A 23665-nucleotide genomic window follows, 5' to 3' on the forward strand; every position below is an offset into this window, starting at 1 on the left:
GGTAATATCACACACACCCAAAGGGAAATAAACACACACACACACACACACAAACACCTGAGGAGTCACTTAAACTCATTAGTGGCAGCCTGTTCCTGTCCCAGTGAAAAATGATCACCAAATCAGAAAAGGCCTTTGGTGACGGTGAAGCCAGGTGCAGTGCAAGTGAGGAGACAGCCACGGGTCCATATTTGATTAATTACACTCAAATGCAGCTCAGGCTAAATCAGCTAATGAAGCAAAGTCATTAAAGTCGGCAACATCACTTTCTCTCCAAACAGGTTTTCTATAATTCCTGATATTTTTGTTGCAATGGATCAACAGGCCCTTGTGAATTAATCAATACCATTCAGACCCTTTAAATCCTGCAGCTGTATTACAATGAAACAAACAGCCGGGAGGGGGGGGGGCACATTTAGCTGCCAACAATCACAATAAAACACACCCTAGGTAAAACTGTGCGCAGTTAATGTTTGTTGACATTTGTTGGGAGAGTATCTCAATGGACGGGGGAGGTGCGAGGTCGCGACTGGCGGGATGCGTGTTGGCAGCCAGTGAAATAATGTAAAGCAGGATTACACAGTTAACACGGGCTTCTAATCACTATCTAGAGCATAATTACATCGCAACACAAATTGCGTTTGAGTGTTATATTGTCAACGTGCCAGAAAAGATTCTCTCAACAGCATCGCATTCAATTAGAAACAAACGTTTGCTCATTTCTTCCTCAAATACTCTAATTCACATTTTATTACATTTTATCAATTTGAATGTAGGATCGCGTTATTCTATTTATGTTGTTTTTACTGGATTCTTATTGATGTTGTTGAGCCTGTTGATATATAATGCAATGAAATAGGTTTATTGTTCGTGAGAAGTGAATTGTGCTTATTGTTGTCTTTGTGCTTACGACATTTCTGATGTCTGCTATTTATGAAACAGCGAGCAGCCTCACAAGCCTTTACAGATCGGGTTATTGTGTATTTCTCTCTTCTTACCGTGACACTGAACTGGGACACAGAGATGTTGTTTGGGTGGACACTGAGACGCACACACTGCTTGATGTCCGAAGCGAAGCGGCGGGGCTCTGATGAGCGCTCACATTTCTCCTTTCTGGCGCACCTGGAAAACAACACAAGGGAGAGAGAGAGACAGGAGGGGGGGCTTGTTATTCAAGTGTTACACACTAACGCACACGCGTACACATACATGCACGCATGCGGTAACCTGACCGGGGCTCTCCACCTGTTGGCACATGGGAAAAGGAGAATGTCCCGCTGCTCCCTGACGGACGGAGATAGACGCATTTATCATATTTCCTCTCTGGCAGTGCAGCAGCTACAGTGGCCGGTGAATTGAAACCCGGCCCTCCAGGGGGACGGGAGCAGTTGCATTTAAAACAATGGCTGCTCTATATGTGGAAGTGGAACTGGTCCGCTGGGAGCGAGGTAGGCCGGGTCTTTGAAAAGCTGTCTTAATGACTGGCATTCATTGAGCGATGCCAAGTGCAGGTGGAGATGTGGACGCTGGTGGAGGAAGGGATGGATTTAATGTTTTTCCCTCCTAATGCTATACCAGGTGGTCTAATCCAGTCCATTACCGTGTTTTGGGGAGTTGGCTGCCTGGGCCCTTTGTGCTGTAAGTAGCTCCTGGCTCCTGTTCCAAACTCTATCCCTTGACATACTGCAAGGTAATCCCCAAAAGTCTAACATCTAAATGGGCTTGAAGGTGAGCAGGGTATTAGAGCTGCGTTTCATTCCCTCCCCTCTCTTCCAACTCCTGCAGCATGAAAAGTTTGGAAGTCAAACATTACAGTGGCTGACAAAACAATGATGAAACTGAGGATAAAAGTGTGACCTTCAGTGAAGTTATACACCGGCCCAAACTGTGATATAACCTCAACCTTCTATTTTCCTGGAAACCCCCACACCCACACACCATTCCTCTCATCTAATCCCCTCGTAAACTTATTCCAACTTTAATCCCCTATTGATTCGGATGGGGAAAAAAGTTGCAGTGCAATTAGCAGCCTAGTTAAATCCAGAGAGTGCCCTGAAACTCTGTTAGAGAATTAAAAGACTAGAAAGAAAGGAAGAGGTCGTAATGAACGAATGAGAGAAAGACTTTCGAGGCGTTCAACGTCTTGAGATACAGTAACACCTTGTGCCGCCGGAAGCTTTTCACCCCGAATTGCAAAGATTGAGGGAGGGTGGGTTTTGAACTGACATATGTATTGTAAAGTTAAGCAGCCTAACGTGCCGCGAAGAAGACAGACATAAAGGAAAAAAAGAAAAGCAATAATCTTTGTAGAGAGGGAGGGGAGGAGAGGTAAAGAGTGCAAGAAAGGGAAGCAAACGAGAGGCAAGATTTAAAGGAAGGGAACCATTGTTGGCTTTTCTGTGAAGCTTTCCCTGCTAAGCCGGTTTGAGTAGGGGTTTAATCGCTTCGGGTTCCTTTGTGCTCCTCTATCACTCCTGTCTGTTCCTCCTTTTCCAGCCCTGATTTAATAAGACCGCATCATATAAGTACCCCCGGGCAAACAATCCTCACAGAAAATCCACAATTGCACAGTTTTACCTACGAGTATAGGGCCCTGCTAGAGCAGCTGAAAGGAGGGAAATGAGGAGCGGCGCTGGTTCTTGGTGACGTCTCAGTAAAGGAATATTCTATTCTCACATAGAACCGTGCCTGCTCGTTCCACGTGCTAACACAGGGTGAGTTTAGAGGCCAACAAGTGACTGGGACATTCCATTTACAAAATTAAACACTCACATCAATACTCGAAAAAGCATATAATCAGAAACTACAATCTAAAAATTATGCACCAGCTCCAGAATTGATACTTATTATATTAAGCAGTAAGACCGAACTCCCCTGTACCCACTTCCTGCTTGTATTCACCCTCCTGGAACTAATAATAGGTGTGCGGGCCCCATGGGAATAATTTTGCCTGCATGGGGGAAGGAGAGGAGGCAGAGCTAAGGTTTGTACACACTTCGTTTTACACATTCGCTCAACATGAGGGAATAGGTCAGAGGAACACCTCGGCCCCCCCGCTGTGGAACCTCCGGCTCAAGCTGACGGCGCCTCACAAGCCAATCAATCAATCAATACAAACATGTGAATACATGTGCATCAATTAACCAACTTAAATAATAACCAGGGAAAAAGTAACATTGTAAAAATGTGCGAGTCTTGTATACGTTTGTGTTTGTGTGTACGAGTGTGTGGGTGTGTGTGTATGTGTATTTCTTCCGTCTTTATTCTGAGAAGCCCTTTCTGTTGACATTTTTTGAATTACAAATAAATATACAAAAATTGCTGATTGATTGATTGATTGATTGATGCATTGTAGATCGATTGTGTTTTGTCTTTTGTCCAGTTTAACTGTACATACTTTTACTGTCTTCACCGAATCTGAAATGTCATATTGTCCATAAATTAGGTGGTATAGTGTGAGCCAGTGAATTGTATTGCCTGCATGTTTATCTATAGAAGTGTCAAATAGCCCTGCAGGGACCATAAGTTTCATCTTGTTGTCAGAGTCAGAAGGTCACAGATTCTGCTGTGGAGGATGACACAGACAACAGGTCCAATGATTAGCTTTCACATCCCAGACACGAAGCACGCAGGGAAGCTTCTCTTCCTCTTTTCATCTCTCCCTCCCTGAGGGACGGGCAACAGATCCACAGCAAAACCAAAAGAAAGAAAGAAGAAGAGGAAAAAGAAGCCGGCTTTCGTCATTCAATTCAATGAGCCTACTTTGATGGTGGAGTGAAGAGCCAGTGAAAAAGAGGTCCTGAGTTAACTTTTTCTGCAGCTCATTGCAACGTCATACGACTATTGTGAGGTTTTTTGGTATTTTGTAAGTGTTTAAACCTTCTGATTTTACCATCACACTAAAGTTAACATATATTACAATGCACAATTTGTACAAAAGCCAATTTCAGACATAAACTCTCAGAATTGGAAAATTGGAATCAGTCGTTATCTGCAGGTTCTCTTGAGCACAGTGTACATCTCAAAGCTGCTGCAGTATAATCGTGGAGAAAAACACTCCCTTTATCACAAAGGCTACTACTGTAATATCATTATTTCTCTATTGCTTTTTAAGCTGCATATATGAGATAAAAACATGTCTGAGAACCTGACTAGCAGATTAACATTAGCCTTTATTAAACAGCCCTACACCCTGACTGAATGTCTCCCTGATGTGAAGGACATGTAGACGTATTGATTTGGATTAATTCAAGTATCCACGCTGCTGTGAAGGGGAATTTACGCAGCGGCTCGGGCTGATTTGGTGCCTCAGTGGAAGGATACTGAAGATAATGCCGTACATGGTTTAGCTGATGTAAGTGGTGAGCATTATCAAAGCAAAGCACTGGATAATTGTCTTCAATTACTATCCAGACAGACCTTGAAAGACGAGAAGATGGCATCATTTGCAACAATATGAAACAATCCCACCCTTTGTAAACATCAGACAATGGGGCATTTAGAGAAACGCAGAAATCAAAGCAATTTAGATTTGAAATCATCATAAAAAGCCAATCTATCTCGTGGGGAGTCAGATGTCCGATGCTCCTTCATTTGCTTGGTAAACACGGCGCCGGGCTGTTTGACGGACTCACAATGACACATGATGAGAGAGCGAGCTGAAAGGATTAGATTGGCCCTGAACAGAAACTAATCTGCGCTCTTGTTTCTCCCAGCCGTTGATAAGGTGATACAATTAGAGAGAGTCTGAGGAGAGAGGAGAGGGCAGAGGCGGAGTTTCAGCCTCCGCAATTTTAGCTGATGAGGCCGTCATGGCTAATTCAAAGCTAGATGATCGTGAGGATATGCTTTATTCTATTTATCATGTAGATGTAGATTTTTTCATTATAATGTTTAGGAAACAATGATCAAGTTATTCTCTGTGGACAAAGACCAAAAATGAAATCAGTCTAATTCACTGCAGGCACAGTAAACATAGTTAAAATACACTGATAAACACTTATAACTTATTGATTCATATAGTTTGGATTTACGTATGTATAATAACATTTATCATGTAAAAGGTCAAACTGAAAAATACTGAAACTTAAAGACAGAAACTACTTTCACCATCCAGTGCAATGTATACTGTCATAGCAACAAAATCATACCACAATAATCAAAGTCAGTATCACACTGTGTTCTTAGGTATTTTCACTGGATGGGAACGAAATATAATTTCACTCTTAATCCCTTGTGCCCGAGAGTAGTGGAGTATCAATGGGGCACAGGTTGCAGGGGCTCAGGGGAGCTGAGAGAGAATATACTAAAGGGAGGGTGCAGGTGTATCTGGCCATGTGAGACTTCAGGTGTAATGCATATCTAATGTGAGGCACGGGGAAGGTCAAGCAGGCTGGGAAATGAAAGCTATTAAATTCTCACAAAGCCCAGGTCCTGGCATCTGCAGCTCAATCCCATGCTTATGTCACTGGACCAAAACTAGCACGAGTGTGGACATACACACACACACCAAGTATAAACAAGCATCGGTTTATCTTTAATATACAATGCAATAATACTAATTAAAGTAAATCCTCAAGCAGTGAAAAAACAAAACTTTTAAAGTGATTGTCGTGTTATTCTGTTCGGTTCCTGGCTGTTTATAATGCTGTTTGCAGTGAATCAATACACAACAAATAGGCACTCCGTAGTCCAACTGAAACCCAATTATCATAGCAGCCATGCATCATCAGACACTGTATGGAATCCTATACATACTAATAGCCTGAGGCTGTATAAGTGACTGTAGAGCAGCAGCCATGTCAGATTCAGTCAAATGACACAAATCTACATTCAGGCCGGATTCATCTCTCACTCGCACATGTAGCCACACATACACACGCACACACACACACACACACACAGTTTGCCACCATGTACTATCATTAAGAGAGGTGGTCCAGAGAGCAGAAATCCACATGGAGGAACCGGTGGGAGAGTCATTACCTGGCCCACTGGCCATGACCCAGCTTCTCCCGTTGTGGACAATCACACACACACACACCACACACGCAAACGCGCACACACACACACACACACACACACACACACACACACACACTAACACAGCAGTGTCTCTCTTATAATCCCAAACCCAAAGACATAGAAACTTCAAAGTAAATGCCCCCAGGTCTAGAAAGCTCTGAGCCATCCCCTTTAGGTACTTCCAAAGCAAGAACACCAGCTGAGCGGAAAATTACGCAGTTACACTGCTGCTGAGAGTTTGCATAGGTATAAAGCAACCTGAGCCAAAAACAATCTCTAAAAACATGTATATAGAAAAAAGGACGAGGCAGGATTTTATCAATAAGTGCTCCATCAAAATTTGAATAAAATGGAAGGCTATTAGAGTTTAGTATTTCCAAAACCTCTATTAGTTCTATATTCCCCTCTGTTACACACACAACGAGGCATCTGTTTCCCTCTGACGTGAGTTTTGGGGCCAAAAACTTGGTAACAACTTCCTTCATCTCTCTGTCACATACACACACAAAAACCAAAGTACACAAATCAGATGTGATGGTGTTTTATTATATACACCGTGATACCACACACCCCTAGGAGTGCCTGATTCCCAGAGTTTAATTTACTCAACCAGTTCCTGTCAAGCTGGAGCGTGACCTCTGGGGTGGTGTCTCAATTAAAGAGAACACATGGTTATCACAGTAACAGCAAGTGGACTCGACACATTTAAATAAATGAAGACGTCTTTGTGGATTTTCTCTAGAACAACTTGTCCAAAAAAACTTCCCACACGCTGCACTTGCTTGGGTCCTATGCAATACACCCCCTGCAAAGGTTGAAGTTGATTGGCTTAGGGAGATATGAACAGACAGACAGAACGAGAGAGAGAGAGACAGGGAGGTGGATTGTTCTCCATCACGGTTCCTCTTCACTGGGGGATCTCTCAGCCCTGCTCTCTTTCTCTCTTGTCCGTGTCACTCCTTTCATCAGTGTGTAGCTGCACTTCCTTTGACTGTCAGCACACCTCTGTCTCACGTCAGTCCCTGTGTCTGGTTCCTGCTCTGCTGGATAAAAGCGAGACACCTTCCCCCCGCTGTGAGAATGTGCCCGTGTGTGCATCTCCATTTCCCAGTGTTTCCCTGTGTGTGGTGAGGTGACAATAGGTGACAGTGAGCAATGGTCCTGACTTTAAAGGTAGCGTGCAGCTGGTGGTAGGTTGGTGTGTGTGTGTGTGTGTGTGTGTGTGTGTGTGTGTGTGTGAGTGTGTGTGATGGTGACAGTTGAGAGGGGACTGGGAGGTGCAGCACTCCGTTCCATCCTGATGCCCCTGTCACTTCTTGGCCTTGTTCCCTTCTCTCAACTTCCCTTAGCATCCAGTGAAAGGTGAAGGGGAGGTGGGGGGGGTGGCGGTGGTTGAAACCGGTCACCCATACTCAGGGGGACGGCCACTTCCTCTCCTGGGCACAGACATCAGAGCCAGTGCCATAGATGCAAGGAATCTCCAGATCAAAGAATCAACTTTGAATAAATCTAACTTTGAGTTGACCAAGACTTTTTGTAGCTCTGCTTAAAAACCAAACCTGCTCCTACACTGGGGACTACGAGGCCGAGCAGAGCATTTTCTGATGGTTGCAGGTAATTCTTTAAGAAGCTGAAGTTGTGATGCAGGAGCTTTGAAATCGAATAGGTCTGTAATCATTTAGAAAGAGAGTTTATTGGCTTCACCCACACAACTAACTTTTTGTTTAAAATCTATAACTGTAATATTTTCCATTTCAGGGATTGTTCACTGTTTTTATTTAGTCCCTGTACTTGTGGGAAAGTTAATAAATGTTTCCGTTTGTCTGTATCATAAAGTAAATGAGTAAAGAGTGTATTTCTGTTGTATCTTGTGTTTTCAAACAAATTAACTTTTACTGACACAGGAGGAACTATTCTGGTGTAATTGGTGCCTTTCCCTGCCAACAATATGTTTCAGAGCTCTAGCGGCCGTCTCCAGGGGGAGGCCAGCGGTTGCCGCAACCAAGCACAATGCGTCCTCGGTCGCATGCTAATTGTGGCGCGGCAGTGTAATTAGAATTAGTGTGGCATACCACAGTAATGAGCGCACTGGGGCAACGGATGACTGTGAGCACAGCGACAGGTAGCGGGCGGACGGTGCAGAATGAATATGAGAGTGAGAGACAGAAAAAAAAAAACGTTCAGTGGATTTGCCAATTAGCTTTTCCCGTCTAAAGGTTATTCATTTGACGGAGCCCAGGATGTCCTGGGAATACAAAGGCCTTGGAGGACAGGAAGCTTCGCCGCATTACTTGCAAGTGTTATCAGCCATTTTATTTGTGTTTATTTATGACTTCCTGAACCATCCTAAGCTTGTACACGCCTATGACAACTGTTTATCAAGGAGCGATGGTGTGATTCTAGCAGAGGAAAATGTGCATCAGTGGATGTGATTGTCGGAGCAATCAGAGTCAAACCCATAACAGTGTGAGGTGGGCGGTTGACGTGGTCCACTGATTCATAAGGACTCCCCTGTATATCACAGTTTATCTCTGGAGGTTTACTATTGATTGCACCTTCTCTAATGAACTAGGAAAAGGGTTTTGCCCCGTGGTCAGAGGCAGAGACGAGTTTACTGTCCCCCCCATTCCACTTCAGGGACGAGGGATCGATGTTTATGAGAGTTTGGAGGAAGAGAGGAGAGGAGTGAGGAGGAGGAGTGGGAGAGAGTGATGCTCTTTATGGGCAAAACACGCCTCTGATCAGAAACTCTACTGGGATGGGACACGCACATAGATCATATGTGTGCATGCAAGTGCAAGAAAAAATGTATGATATGAAACTGATGTTAAATAAACACAGACCGTGAGTGGATTGATGGAAGCACAGACACACACACTCACATAGAAGTATTATATAAATAGGTCTGCTGCACATGGAGTGTGGTTTCAATGAAAGCAAAGAGAGAATGAGGGCGTGAAGCGAGAAAGAGAAACTGAAAAGGAGAAGAAGGGGAGATGGTTTCAGCAGTCTGGGAATATTTCCAGCCAGTATCGCAGCCAAAAGCAGAGATTGAGATATGTCAAACTAATTATTAATGTGAAGATATAGCAACATTAGCACCACTTGTTCCAAATTGACACCGATACCACCGGGTTACGAGAGATATTCTCAACACCCGTGCCAAATAAGATGACATTCAATTTGACGAAGATACCTCTCCAAATATGGTTTCCAATCTGTCTGGCTGTCACACGTGACGGGCGCGGTGACACCATAGTTAACCGCTTACGAAACTGACAGCTGACAGTATTACGGGAGGTAACGTATCCATAACGTGGCTGGAACGTTTCTGACAAGCTGACTCATTGCAGAAGAGCCTTGGGGACTGAAGTGTAGATGGAAACCACACAGAAAATTGAATATGCAATGTCAGACTATAGACTGTCAATGAATTCTATAAAGAGAAGTTATGTGATTATTAAACAGCTTTCGGGAAAAACCTGTCTGGAAACTCTGCAAGTTTTTGTATTACAACCTGCACTTGAATTTCCAACTTGGAAAAAATGGTTCATTGAGCTAAGCTGTGGTTTCTAAAGTTAAAAAACATAATATTTTCCATATAGGACTTTTTGTGTATTGTTTAGAAATGCTGCGCTGCCAAAAAAACACCTAAAATCGGCATGGTAAACATTTTGTTATGTGGTATAAAATGTAGTATTTATTTATCATAGAACTAGAGAAAATATTAAATATGCATATGGCTGGTCGCCTATATATGTATTTAAGGTTTCTTTTGTACACATCTCGACGGATCGTCTCCTTGAGGTAATCCTCTGTCGGAGTCCTTGAGGCTCTGATTGACAGAGTATGACATCCAATGTCAGCAGTAAAAGAGTGGAAAGAAGGGGAGCGATGAAAAGGACGGGCTGATGTGAGCGGAAAGTTTCACCCGCCGCGCTCGACAGACATTAGCATAAGTCGTGCATCTCGGCAGAAGAGAGCTCCAGTCCTGACTTTGATAGGCCGAGACAGTTGGGCTGACAGGTGAGGCTTCAGGTTTGCTTGAACAGAGGCAGCGGAGTGCCGGGAGACAGAATATATACTTAATATGAAAAATAGCAGCGTTTATCTATATACAGCCAACACATCGACGCTCAAAGTCAAGCTTGTGGCTGATTATTGAAGACGTTTGCCTTTATAAATAAATAGGTGGTGTTTGTCAAGGACAATGGCTGCTATTAGACACACACACACACACACACAAGAACACACAAGAACACACACACAACTAATGCAGAATCCACTCCTGTTGATTTCCTCCCTGTGTACTATTGATCGTCTTTCTCCTCTTCCCCTGGTGTTCTCTCTAACAGCTCCTCTAACCGATCTATAGAGTAAATAAAGGCAATGCTGATAAAAGAAAGTAGAAAGCAGGGTATATATATATATATATATAACACAACTAAGACAGGGGTGGTGGGGATGGAGAGAGTGTGTGAAAGAGAGGGACAGAGGGAGAGAGCTTGATTGCACGTCTGTTTGCTCTCAGACCAGTGAGGTGATTTCAAGGTTGATTGGGAACAACAAACTATCTGGAGGAAGACTTTGAAGAAGAGCAGCGTTCTATCCTTCCCCCTTCAACACCGCTCCTTCAGCACAAAGTAATCGTGGGTGGGAGAGTGTGTGCGTGAATTCTAAATGATTTGACTTCCTAGAGTTTTGGTGTCTGTTCTCATCCTGAGTAGAAATATCTTTCACCGTGGCCGGGCCAGGAAAGAACATTTCACTGCATCAACGCTGCAATGCGAGCCCAAAAGAACTATCATCAGTTATGAGATATATTTATAAATATACATGCATCTGTTGTGGCTTTTCCTCTGCAGAGCTAGACACTGACCCTGTGGGCTGACAGCATCAAATTCATTCACTTATGGATGCTCATTCATTGTTCCTCCCTTTGGCTGCATCCGATAATGTCAGGTTAATCAATTTCAAGATGTGACTGAGTAGGAGCCCTTACGGCCAATCGGAGAACTGGAGGCTGACATGAGAGGATATTAAGTATTACTGCACGAAAAAAAGACAAAAGCTTTGAATTTACTGTGAACGTGTGGATACTGAAGTATTCGAAGCTGTACACGTCACTGATGTTTGCCGCTATTCAATTACTCCCATTTTATGTTCATCTGATGTCTTTAAAATCAGTTTTCCAGGCGCCAATCTTTCTATTTTATTCCTGTCACTTCTTGGAGTGATAGAATTAAAAAGCGTTATTCTTCCAAGATGCTGGAGAAGAGACGAGAGGGGGACTGAAGGACAGAGGATGAATATTTCCACCCTCTGAATATCAAAGAGCTCAGCTTGCGTTAAGACATGTTGTATTTGTTATGGCTGAGATGCCTGACGAGCAGGGCTCCGGGTCAGGCGCCTGTGTGTGTGAGTGTGATTGTGTTCCTGTGAATGTGTGTGTGTCAGACCTACTCACCAAGGACAGACTTGATGCATTGTTAATTCACGGTCACACTATCTTTCTTACGAGGCAGCACTTTTTCTTTTCCCTTATCCTTTAGCATATTTAAATTGTACGCAGCGATACCTGTTGCATGTTTCTCTGTAGGGAGATGAAAGGTGACGTGTATCTGGAGTGATGGACACTTACGCTTTGTTGATTGGAGAGAACTCCATGAAAAGACACGTCTGAAAAAGACAGTCTGAAAATTGAAAGCTAGTGACTAGATTGGCCATTTTTTTTCTTTTTCTATTAGGATGCTTTCATGTCCTGCAGCAATATTTTCTACCCTACTAGGATTCAGGCTTGTTAACAGTCAGGCACCATTACTAACCTAACATGACCCCTGCCTTCATTTTATTACATTGTTAAAACACAACATCCAAGGCCCTGTCATCTCAATGTGTGTTTTTATGTGCTTATTATTTTATAATTACCCCCTGGAGACCGGACAAAACTGACCTGTGGGAAACTAATGGCAGGTTTACAGAGCATATATATGATTATGAGTGAAATATATACTGTAGCTGGGTGGAACAACATGTAGCTGCATGAATGTGTCCTCACTCAGTATAGAATTCATTTAGTAGACTGCATGCAGTCTACTAGCTACAGTTTCAAATCTGCCACACTGAATTTCCTCTGTCCATCAATGTTTAAACACATTTCTAAGAGAGAGGAAATGAATAGAAACAGAAAAGGAAAAATCATTATCAAAACATAAATGAATAAGCTTTGAGCCTCTGATATATTAGCCTAATATGGGATATTATTACATTTTCCAACAATAATAAAACAATGCAATCTTTTAGTTGGTAGAAAAATATGAAATATGTGGTAAGAATGCTGGGGTCTATTGCATTTCCTAGTGCAAGGCCAAAATATAAACTTTACAAGAAGCTAACAAAACAAAAAGGTGGTGAACAGAATGAGAAATAGCAGGCAAACTGAGGTGATTACAGAGTGGGTAGAAAGCCCTGGCTGCCTTGTGGTGGAGGAGGCACTCAGGTGGGGGGGGGTGGTTCGGTTACACCAAGACCCTGTTAAGAATTCACAAGCTGGGGGTTGAAGAGCAGCGAGGGGGGGGGGGGGATCTGGGAAAGGTAAACCTGTGGTCGATCAGCTACACTGGGTTGTGCATTTTGAGTGTGTCTGAGTGCTAGAGGGGTGAAGGAGAGGGAAAACTGTCCAACTGACGTGATAGCACACAACCTCTCTGTCCTTCAAACACACACACACACACTTATCACGGTACACACAAGCACACACACGTGTACACACACACCACCTGTAATCTCCCTGTCTGCCCTTGTGATGGTCAAACACCTATAGACACCTAATGCAACTAAAATGGCATTTTGGCTATTTTCTCTCACTGGACTTGTTTTCTCATTTCGGTGACTTGACACTAATTCTACAGCAAGAGAGGTGTGTGTGTGTGTGTGTGTGTCTGCCATTGTGTGTATTTGTGCAAAGAGACGGGTGAGCTGAGGTGAGCTGATTCTATCAGGCTAAGTGTGACAGGCCAATCTGTGGCCACCCATTTACTGTGACTGGGAGGATGTCCAGGGTGTTAATGGGTTTGTACACACGCACTCACACAGACATGCACACAAGCACACACACACACACAGTAAGAGAGACAGAAAGACACACACCACATTCACATACAGTCACTCACAAACACTTTCGCTTTGAATTACGAGCACATTCCAGGGGCCAAACATCTGCACAGGCTACTCACTTGTGTCCCACATTTCTTATTTTTGGGATAGATTCCTCTACTTTATCTCAGGACATATCATTCTTTAAAACCAAATGATTTAATGCTTATCTAAAATGCACCATATGCTTTGTGTGTGAGTGTTATTCAAGAAACTGTATTAAAAATAAAACTTCTGGTATCACAAACTATGCGTACATGCATGTTGGTGTATGTACATGAGACTCAAACTACTGGTTTGAGACCCATAACCCATCTGAGTGGGTCATCGTTCTGTTTATGCACTTTCTACCCTGGAGACATTCAACCTCTGTTTCTTCATCTTTCACTCTTTCACAATCAGCTTTCTATCCCACTCAGATTCTTTGTAGGTCCCTGTTGGTCCTTCACAGCTCTTGTCTCTAAGAAGCTTGCATTTCAAATATTCATTGGTCTTCTGGACATTTATCTCTCACTTTCTAAATCTATATGTTCCACCGCTTCCTCTCCTGGTTTCACTGTGTATGTTCCTCTCACACTCAAACTGCTCCTCTGCCCTCGCTATGTCCTCTCACTGCCAGCAGGGATGAAGGTGCTAAATGTACTCTGTCTGAGTCTCTACACACACACACACACACACGCACTCACGCACGCAAGCAAGCACGCACGCACGCACAAAAGCACCAACACACACACGTACGCGCACACTCGCACACAACCAACCCAAGGGCTAGCATCAACACAAGAAAGCAATTTTCAATTTACAGTGGAGCTCTATCTCGCTCTCCAATCTTGAGGGACAAGGGTTTGACAGCAGTTGGGGGGTGTGATTGTGTGTGATTGTGTGTGATTGTGAGTGTGTGTGTGTGAGAGAAAAAGACTGTGTATCATAGAGGTAATGAGAGACTGGCGGACCGACGGAGAGGCATACAGACAGAAAGAAAAGCTTATTGGTGAAGCAACAAGAAAAATTCAGAAGAGGACAGGTAAGCAAGGTGAGTGTGAGTCATTTGTCCTTAATGAGCTAATCTCTGAGGTCTCATTCAGCAGTTTCCTTTAATAACAGAAGCTATCACTCTCCTTGTGTCAGGGCTAAAGTTTGGAGAGGTGCCCATTAGAGCCTGGCAGTCGCCCACAGCGTCTGTGCTCTCACCAGGCTCTGGTTACACAGCTAGTAAACAATGCCAGTGGTTAGGTTTGGTAATAGATCTTAGGGGGGTGCTGGCACGAGGCCGAGCCCCAGGAAAGCAATCTGAGATACGCCCTGAGTTGGTTAGGAGAGTCCCCTGAATGCTCAAAGGCTGCAAGGGAGGGAGAGCTGGGCAGTGGCCCAGGCGTCATGGAGTTAGGGGAGAGTAACAACCGAGACAGAGCGACCCCCAAACTGTCTAGTTAGTATGTAAGAGCTTCAGTGAACCAAGTGGGGAAATTCAGTATTTGTGTAAAGATTACGATTAGTATAATTGTGATTATTTGTATGTGTATGTCAAGTGGTACTTACATGTTGTGCAGGACACACCAGCCACAGTGGGGGTCACCAGATCCAAGACAATCACCGCAGGTTGAGTATTGGCTGCAGGCCTCCACCGGCACCCTCGCAAGCTGCAGGGAGACACACAGCAGTGATTAAAAACTCTAGAGGAAACATTTCAACATTTTACTTTTTCAATTTTAATGAATGGAGTAAAGATGAGCACGTATCACCACAATACACACAATGTGAGATACCAGAGTTGTGTTATGTTGAAAGCAATCCAGTGTTTAAGTTTGTTCCGGGAGAATAAGGGTGTTTCAAAAGTGCGAGCGGTGCTCAGAGAGCGAAAAATATGAATCGATGATTATAAATAATTGGATTACAGGTTTAAAAATATGGTATTGGAATATTTCAAAGCTCAGGTTAGAGCAGTCACATTTATTTCTACTACCTGTACCATCATAGCACTTAACAGGTGATTCACGACCTCAGAAACAGAGTGGAAATTAAAGTGTGCTGGCTGAACAAGTTGTCGGACAATGGCCCATATTTTGTGTGTCCATAGAACATCGAATGGATTTAGTCATTGAACAAGAAGCACAGGCTTTTCACTTGTTGCATGCATGCAGAAACTATGTGAAAAAATATCTTTGGGAAAGAACAAATACTGTAAATCATCATTGTTAAATATCAAAAATACTGTGACTCCTAATTTTACTACGTTTTGTATAATATACAAATAGCCATAAGAAAAAGATAAGACCTGTTGCGGCAGTATAAAAGTTTCTCATTCTCACTATCATGCCATCTTTATTTTATTTTTTCTATTTTCTATTTTCAGCCAAAAACTACAAAAACAAACAACAAACCCAACTAGCAAGTCAAATGTGGAATGGGAAGAGTTTTTTCTATCAAGCCAGATTTTCATAAAAATGTCACTTTGACAGTTTCAATCTTCTTCCGCTGGCTCGGTATGAGACACGGGGGTCACCTGGGATAGCAGTCCATCTATTATGATGTATGGCCCTGCCAATTCAAACTGGCATTGACTGGCACTGATTGGCATGGGCCTTGAGTGACCGAGCGCGAGGAACAAAGCTGAGGTGGATCGCAATCGTCTCCTCCTCCTGTCACGATGGCAACGGCAGGGTGCAATAATAGGTGTCTCGGGCACTTCTGATTAATGTGCCGTCATTGGTGGATGACCGCTGTCACTCAGGCGGCTCACCGACGACAGGTAGGAAAGAGAGACGAAATTGTGAGTGTGGAACCAATATTGGGTTATGATGAGGCTAAAGCTCTATGTTCTTGTGTGAGTGTGTGTGTTTCAGCGCAATAACAAGAAAATCACACTTTAAAAGTGTTAATATCCATCTTAGACACAATAAAAGACTTTGGGAATCGACTTTTGTCTTTGTGAACTCCTAGGATCCACAGAGCTGCAGATCTGCGGACAGGAAGTTGACAGGTCAGACTGTTTGGAGGTCACATAAAAGATAAGGAGGTTCAGACAGCCGTTTTTTTTACAACTGCGGTGAGCAGACAAGCATCTCAGGTGCGTGTCTAACCTTGAGGTGGATGGGCGACAAAACAAAAGAGGTCGGCCTGAAGAGAAATTGGAGGCTGCAGTGGACACAGACCAAAGCTAAACAACAGAAAACTGAGATACCTAGCACGGCCATGAATCTGTAATTCGGAGGCTTGCAGATGGTGGGGGGGGTCAGATTTTATCATCAGTAGCATGAATTAACGGACCCAGGCTGCCTTGTGTCAACAGTCCAGTCTGCTGGTGTAACGATGTGGTAAATGTTTTCTTGGCACATTTTGGGCCAAATAATACAAATGAATCATAGTTCGAAGGCCTGAGCTTAACTGAGTGTCGTTACTGATCGTGTGCATCCATCTATGGCCCCAATTTACCATCTTTAAATGGCTCATTCCAGCAAGATGATGAAACATATCACAAAAGATCAGTCGTCTAAAACTGTCCATAAATGGCCTCCTCACTCCACAGACCTAAATCCTGATTTACAGCAAGAATGTGCAAAATAACATCTTGAAGAATCCATGTCATAAAGAACTGAGGTAGTTGTGAAGCAAAGCAACAGCCTCTCTGGTGTTAGTATGGCGTTCCTTTGAGTAGAAGACATAAAGAACCTGGCGTCAAAGGACAGAATGGAGGATGGATGGTTTAAGTGCCTTGCTCAAAGGCACTACACTGGTGATAATAAGCTCCGATGTAAATTCAGACCTCCAATAAGTTCTGAGGATCATATCCTTTTGCATACTAGTCTCATATTATGTGTGATTATGCATCTGTTCACAGCACTTTTTACTGACTGAACTCCATATTTCAGGCTGTGAAAAGGGCCGTAATTAAACCATCCAATGTAGGGCATGACTGAATGTAATGAGAGATCAGAAATGCCTTTGCGCAGTGGTATCTCTAAAGCACAGCCTGGCACTGACGGCACTTCTCTCTGTTGGACACTCAGTCTATCACACTGCACATCTCTGCCTAACAGCCTCCATCTCTCTCTCTCTTTCTCTCTCTCCCCCTCTGTCAAATAAAAACACACAGTCAGTGTTACAATTTTTTTGCACACGCTCGCCGTGGAAGTCATATTTCAACACGTGTGCCCTTTGAAGCACGAGAACCACAAAGGGGCACCGATTGTCACTGAAGACACAATGGAGATACTCTGAAAAACACACGAGTGCATCATTCTCTCCCTCCTGCTCTCTGCATTTATGTCTCTTCTGTGTGTCGCTCCGAGTTCTATAAATAGCACACTCGGGCTGTCATGTGAGAGTGCATGCACACACACACACACACGTACACACACACACGCACACACACACACACAGACACTGTGAATGAATTCAGAGGGGGCGTATCTGCTTGCCAAAGTCAAGAGGAACCCTGCGTACTATTACAGAATAGAAACAATGCAGGTGCATGTGTGTGTGTAAAGCGTGTGTGCGTGCTTTGGAGGGGGAAATCAGCTGTTCTGCCCTCCCCAACGCGTACAAGTGTATTTGCATTAGGCAGATAAAGGGAATGAGTTTGAGATGGAATCGCAGAGATAGCGGTGCGAGTGTGTGAGCACACGATCAAACTCAACACTGATCCTCATTGCATTTCACATGATGGATTCCCTCCCTCCCTGTCACTCTTTCTGCCAAACCCTGCTTCTCCTCCTAAGATGCAGCACTGCCTCGGCCCACTCCCGGCTACACAACCCATTAGTCAGTGAAGAAAGGGGCTGTGGTTTTAGTTTATGGAGGGATTTCAGCTGCCAAAGCCTTATCATGAGAGAATATGAAACCACAATGTCCCTGTGTGTGTGTGTGTGTGTGTGTGTGTGTGTGTGTGTGTGTGTGTGTGTGTGTGTAATCTACGTAACCATGTCTCCACATCGAGAGGTTTTGTCACCTTGTGATCTTCCATAAAGCCAAGCACCGAGACAGAACTGTGGCAAACAATGCCACCCTATCTGAACGCTTTATAATTTAACACTCCAATGGCGGCAGATACGCCGGGAAACACACCACCCACATGTGCACACATACTGTATACAAACACACACACGCACACACTGATTTAGACTTTGTAGAATGGAAGGGGCCCCCTGATGCCTATCGAGGCCTCAGACGCCGGCATCTTGGGAAATGGTTTTTTCTCAACAGATAAAACGCGCAGGCACACAAAGACACAAACGCACACAGCACGTTCAGAGCCCGGCAGAACTGATGGGCGCCAATGTGAGTCCTCTGTTCCAGAGCGTGCATCCTGATATCCTTCGTTCTCTCTCTGTCTCTGTCCGTCTGTCTTTCCCCGTCACTCAAAAGCTTTGAGGTGTATAAGATCATACATTCATCATCTCCAGAGCCTCCACTCACTCTCCAGAACTATCTCTCTCTCTCTCAACACTTTTGTCCCCTCTTATATATATAAAAAAAAGAAATGGGGATTTGGTGGCTAAACGACCCACTGAACCCCTTGTCTCTCTCATCTCGCTCTCACATTCATTTCATGCTATCTTATTCGTGGGCTTTGCCAGAGCGGCAACCATTACGCCTCACTGTCTCTTCACTATAGCTGTGCTGTCATATCAGCAGGGATAAACACAAAGGACGGGGGTTGCGTGGCATTTCTAATTCCCTCCAGTTTCAGGTGAGCAAATGACAGCCATTAAACCCTGCACTCTCCCTCTCCCTCTCTTCACAATAAGGAGAGAAGGAAGCTTGCTGAATATAATAACGCTTTTAAAAGAGCCAGAGATCACAGGAGTACTTGATGCCTTAATGTGCGGGGAGAGACACGATAACGCACTTGATCATTTAACCGTGATGGCACAATGGCATCAAATTATATATAGGGTCTCTCTATATAGACATGCAGAAAGTCTGAGAGTGAATATACGTCGGATGGAGAGAGGGAGGAGCGTATTCAGACTTTCAAGATGTTCATCGATAGAATTGATGAGGCATGACTCTGTTTTTCTCTCCTCTCCTTCCCTTCTCTCCATCTCCCCTCCTCCTTACATCACGCCAGGGGCCCTTGAGTCAACCTGCAGAGGGAAAGTGATCATTTATTAAATCTGCAGAGACTTTTATTATCAACTAATTCTTCCGCCTCATATCTATTCCTCTCTTTATCCTACTCTTTTCCTGCCCCCTCCACTTGTAATTAAACAGGGATTCAACCTGCAGCCAAACTTCACCGCTCCAAATGAACAGAAAGAGAGAGAGAGGGAATTAAAATGATAGTCCAATCCTGCTTTACAGCCTGTGGGCCACACTGAACTTCTCTTATCTTTTCTCCTCTTCCCACAGGCAAGCTTCGTCTTTTTCTCCTTCCCTGGTGTGAGTTTGTTCATTAGTTCAGCACAATGCTGCCAGTGTATCACCAGTAACGATGGGGAAGCAGACATTAATACGGAATTATGTGATTAAATGAGAATAACGCGGTGATTCTTACTCATTTTAATAACATATTGTCAATTAGCAATGTTACGACAGCAGACATCTCAGGTTTCACAGATGACTGCGAGCAAACTGGCACCAATCATTGAGTCTGATGAAGTTAAATTATTATTCCTCTACAGGACAATGCAAACAATTAACTCCTGACCTGCAAAACAGGATGTCTTGTTAATGACAACCTCAACCAATCATCATCCACATCTCCGTCAGACCTGCAACCACGTGCAGGGTTTAAATACCGAAAACTCATTCTCTCTAGGCTGCTCTGAAGTATTTGTAGGTGTGGTTAAAAGGTTTTGCCTAGTTATGTATACCTGCATCAAGAGCTGAAGTTTAAGGCCTGGGACCAAAGCAAACATTTCTGTATGTGGCTTCAAGCTGGAAAACTGTGTCCATGGAAAAAGACCCATGACGTCCTCCATATTTGAGAAACACAAAAAGCTTGAGTTCACTATAATACAAGACGTGCTCCTTGTGGGAGAATGTCCAGTGGACAGACCAGACCAAATTATAGCTTTTTGGTCAGACACCTCAGCTCAGTTTTCAAAAGAGCAAAAGAAGGCCCAGCTATGCTATGGGTTTGCTTGTCAGTGTCTGACAGAAGGGGCCTTGAATCTGTGCAGGGAACCCTGAAATGAGAAGATTATTAAGGCATTCTGCAGCAGAGCTTACTGTCCAGTGTCAGACACGTCTGACTCAGTGGCAGGTCGTGGACCGTCCAAAAGGATAATGACCCAAAACAAACATCTACCAGCACCCAAGAAGGGATAAGTAGAGAATTGTGGACTAAACTGAAGAGGCCTGAAGGGAGTCAACATCTTAACCTAGTTATTGTAAAACAACAATCTGTCTCTTCACCTCATAAATATTGGCCTCTCATATCCTCTTCTCTCTCTCCACATATCTATTCAAAGGTATTTATTCTTTCATTAATTTACTGGTAAGTATCTTGTCCATCCTACCCCTCCCCTCTCTGACTGGATGGAGGAGAGATTGACATTGGAGTCAGATGAAGCAAGGGACACGTCAACAGCCCTGTCACAGCTGACGCACCACTCAATCCGTCAGCCGCCAACATATTATATTAAACTCTGTTAGCAGAGCGGCCGGCTGGATGCAAGTGCAATATATTGTTTTTCACTTGACTTTCTCAGAGGTCAAAGCCTTTCCAGCGTTTCCCATTAATTACCCAGGCATCAGGCCACAGTCTCCTAATGAACAAAACCATGAAAACCTTTTTACACATCTCATAATGACATGAAAGATCTCTAAAGTAATGTCTCCAGCCACTGCTTCATTGGAGAGCCGTGCACAGCTCATTGATTCGCTCAGCCTCTCCTTGCTCCACTGTCTAACACAGATAACAGACCCGTCTGTCATAGTCAGTCTGGCCTTCAGGAGCAACGTGAGGCCGCCCCCCCAAAAATCCATGAAGTTTTTACCATCTTTGGCAGGCAGGCAGAACTCGGCAGAACAACGCCTCTTTCTGTGCACTTGTCATTCAGCGTGTGCATCTCATCACGTGACCAGTGACACCAATCAACCGTCAGAAGCCCCGCCCACTCCGCTGTGGGAAACATTTGCTGTCAGGTTTATCAGCACATGACAAACGTTTTGGAAGCAATCAATCACTTCCACTTGTCTTTGTATTCCAGAGAGACCCACAGATAACAAGCTTGAATCAGTTTGCACATTAGAATTTCTTGCATGCAACATCCTCTGCTTTATTTAACCATCTGTCATCTTTGGTTTTGCTGTGCTTACCAAACAAGCAGCCGAAAGCTGAAGCATGCTAAGTTGAGCTAAGTTAATGACGCTTCCATAACAAAAAGAAAAGAAACATCTGAGGATAGAAAAGCAGGGCCACACACGTAGAATACACCAACTAAGATGTCAAGAAAGTTTCTGAAAACGCATTCCGCTTTCATCATCTTGTTTCAAGAATTAAGGGTAAGAACAAGGCCTGTGTTACACTGACAGTTTGGATTGTTTCCACGAGCCAAGATATTGACAGAAGCTGCTCACGATGACTCAGGCGAGGGACACATTTCATAAAGTGTTACAGCAGATTCACAACCGTCTGCAACTGGGAGAGAGGCAGGATGAGAAGATTGAGAAGTATAATGAGAAGCAGAGAGAGAGAGAGAGAGAGAGAACAAAGGAGAGAAACAAAGGTAAAACTTCAAAAAGGGATTTCGAGTGAGCCAAGAGTTCACTCCAACCTTGTCTGCCCCACTTGGTTGACATTTGTCAGAATTGTGTCAGGCAGCAGATAGCGGCGGCACATCAGCTCTGTTTCGCTTTGCCGTGTTAGAACCACAGCCGCCTGCAGCTAAACTGGGACGCAACATAATATGCACATCTAAACACCTTGATAACTCACTGGCGGGGTGAGGAAGCCACACTGTAAGGGGATGCGGTGGAAAAAGTTTCCCGCAGATAGAAATTAAAGGATGCCGGTATTAAACGTCTTTGATGAGATGCGAAGACGCGATACTCCCACAAATTGGCTTGTCGGAATCCCCTCGGGGGGTTCACAACAGAAAAGAGCATTTGACTTTGAACGATCTCACCCCACTATAGTACACATTTTCAATAATTCACACTTACAGATCTGCATTTGCTACACTGAATATGAATAATTTAGCACCCCTCCGAGTGTGGCAGTAGCAGCACTTTCGAGCAACAATTTATACGCTGGATGTAAAAGCCAGTATATGGGTACAAAAAAGTACTTTACCAAGAAAACCATGCAGAGACGTGCCTAACAAAAACTAACCACTGACTGAGTGATGTGTTACTGGCAGGGTGAGTTAATAGGTGCCCTGGGTCGCTGCAGGGTAATAGCATGACAGTGTGAACATTGGAGGATGGATGGAATGACTAAGACAAAACAAAAAAAACGCTTTTAACGGCTTTTAAATGCCCCCTCGAACACAAGTCTCAACACAGCCATCCGCGGAGTAATGCACTCTGCTATTAAAATCATATTCAGTCCAATTACTTTCTCATGATCGGGTCCAGCCGGAAAAAAAGTTGTTTTAATGGCATTTTCACTGCACATTTAGAAACGCAAAGTCGAGGCGCTGTGTGTCTCAGAGAAAAGAAGGCCACAAAAGACATGAAGGGGAAACGTGGAGGATTGCAAACGCAGATGGAGGAACAGATGACAATGCCCCCATCCATGGAGCACGATGGGGGCACTGAACGGATGAAAACCATTTGAATCATATGATAAGCTGCACATGGTAATGCCCAGAATCCTACTAAGTCACTTTATGTTAGTTTTTCTTTAGTCACCCATCTGTACATGCCCTGATGCCGAAGAAAACAACTTGAGCTGACGTTTTTGGTCTTAAAGCAGAACCTGAAGTGCAATTATTACAGCTTATTGTTTATCTTCAAGTTGGTTACTGAATATTAGAATACTCATAGATCCCTGTCACGGAGGGAGGTACGCTAGGTTAAGGCCAAACTGATTGAATGTGAGATGCAGGTTATGTGTATAAGTTTATGTATTTGATTGTAGACAAGTTGAAAATATATATACGATAATTAGAGAACACCACTGAGTGCGTGTGTATGTTAACCAAGATATGTAAGAGGCGGGTCAGTGTCGGTGCTTGTGGATGAAAACTATCGTGCATTGAGGTGTTGCTGGCTTTGATACTACATAATATAATTACGTTTTGTCAGATGGGAGTCGGGGTGAAGGGGAATGTGAGAGAGAGATGAGTCAGTGAGAGCTTTGCAGAGGTAACACTTCTCATACGTGTGTGAATCTGGACGTGGGGAGGAAAGAGTCAAGGTCTTCACTGTATTTTTTTACATTCCTGTTTGCTGCATTGGAAAGACAATCAAAACCTGTGCACTACAATGGCAGCATAAGTTATTCATATTTTCCGCCTCTGTAACCTGTGTGCTAGGTTCCCATTCCTCAAACAGTGTTCCGGGCTCTTCTCTCCAATTGGTTTACAACACTTAT

The 23665-nt window shown here is 43.7% G+C and overlaps 1 protein-coding gene across 1 annotated transcript in view; it reads right to left on the reverse strand.

Annotated features, from left to right (window-relative positions):
• The window catches only part of plxna4 (plexin A4), a 185935-nt gene that overhangs the window by 53958 nt on the left and 108312 nt on the right, over nucleotides 1–23665 (reverse strand). Inside the window, 2 exon segments of the mRNA XM_062383138.1 lie at nucleotides 999–1122; nucleotides 14719–14819. Coding sequence (XP_062239122.1) covers nucleotides 999–1122; nucleotides 14719–14819 — 225 coding nt within the window.

The sequence above is a fragment of the Platichthys flesus genome, chromosome 23 (assembly GCF_949316205.1).
Source record: "Platichthys flesus chromosome 23, fPlaFle2.1, whole genome shotgun sequence".
Taxonomy (NCBI): Eukaryota; Metazoa; Chordata; class Actinopteri; order Pleuronectiformes; family Pleuronectidae; genus Platichthys; species Platichthys flesus.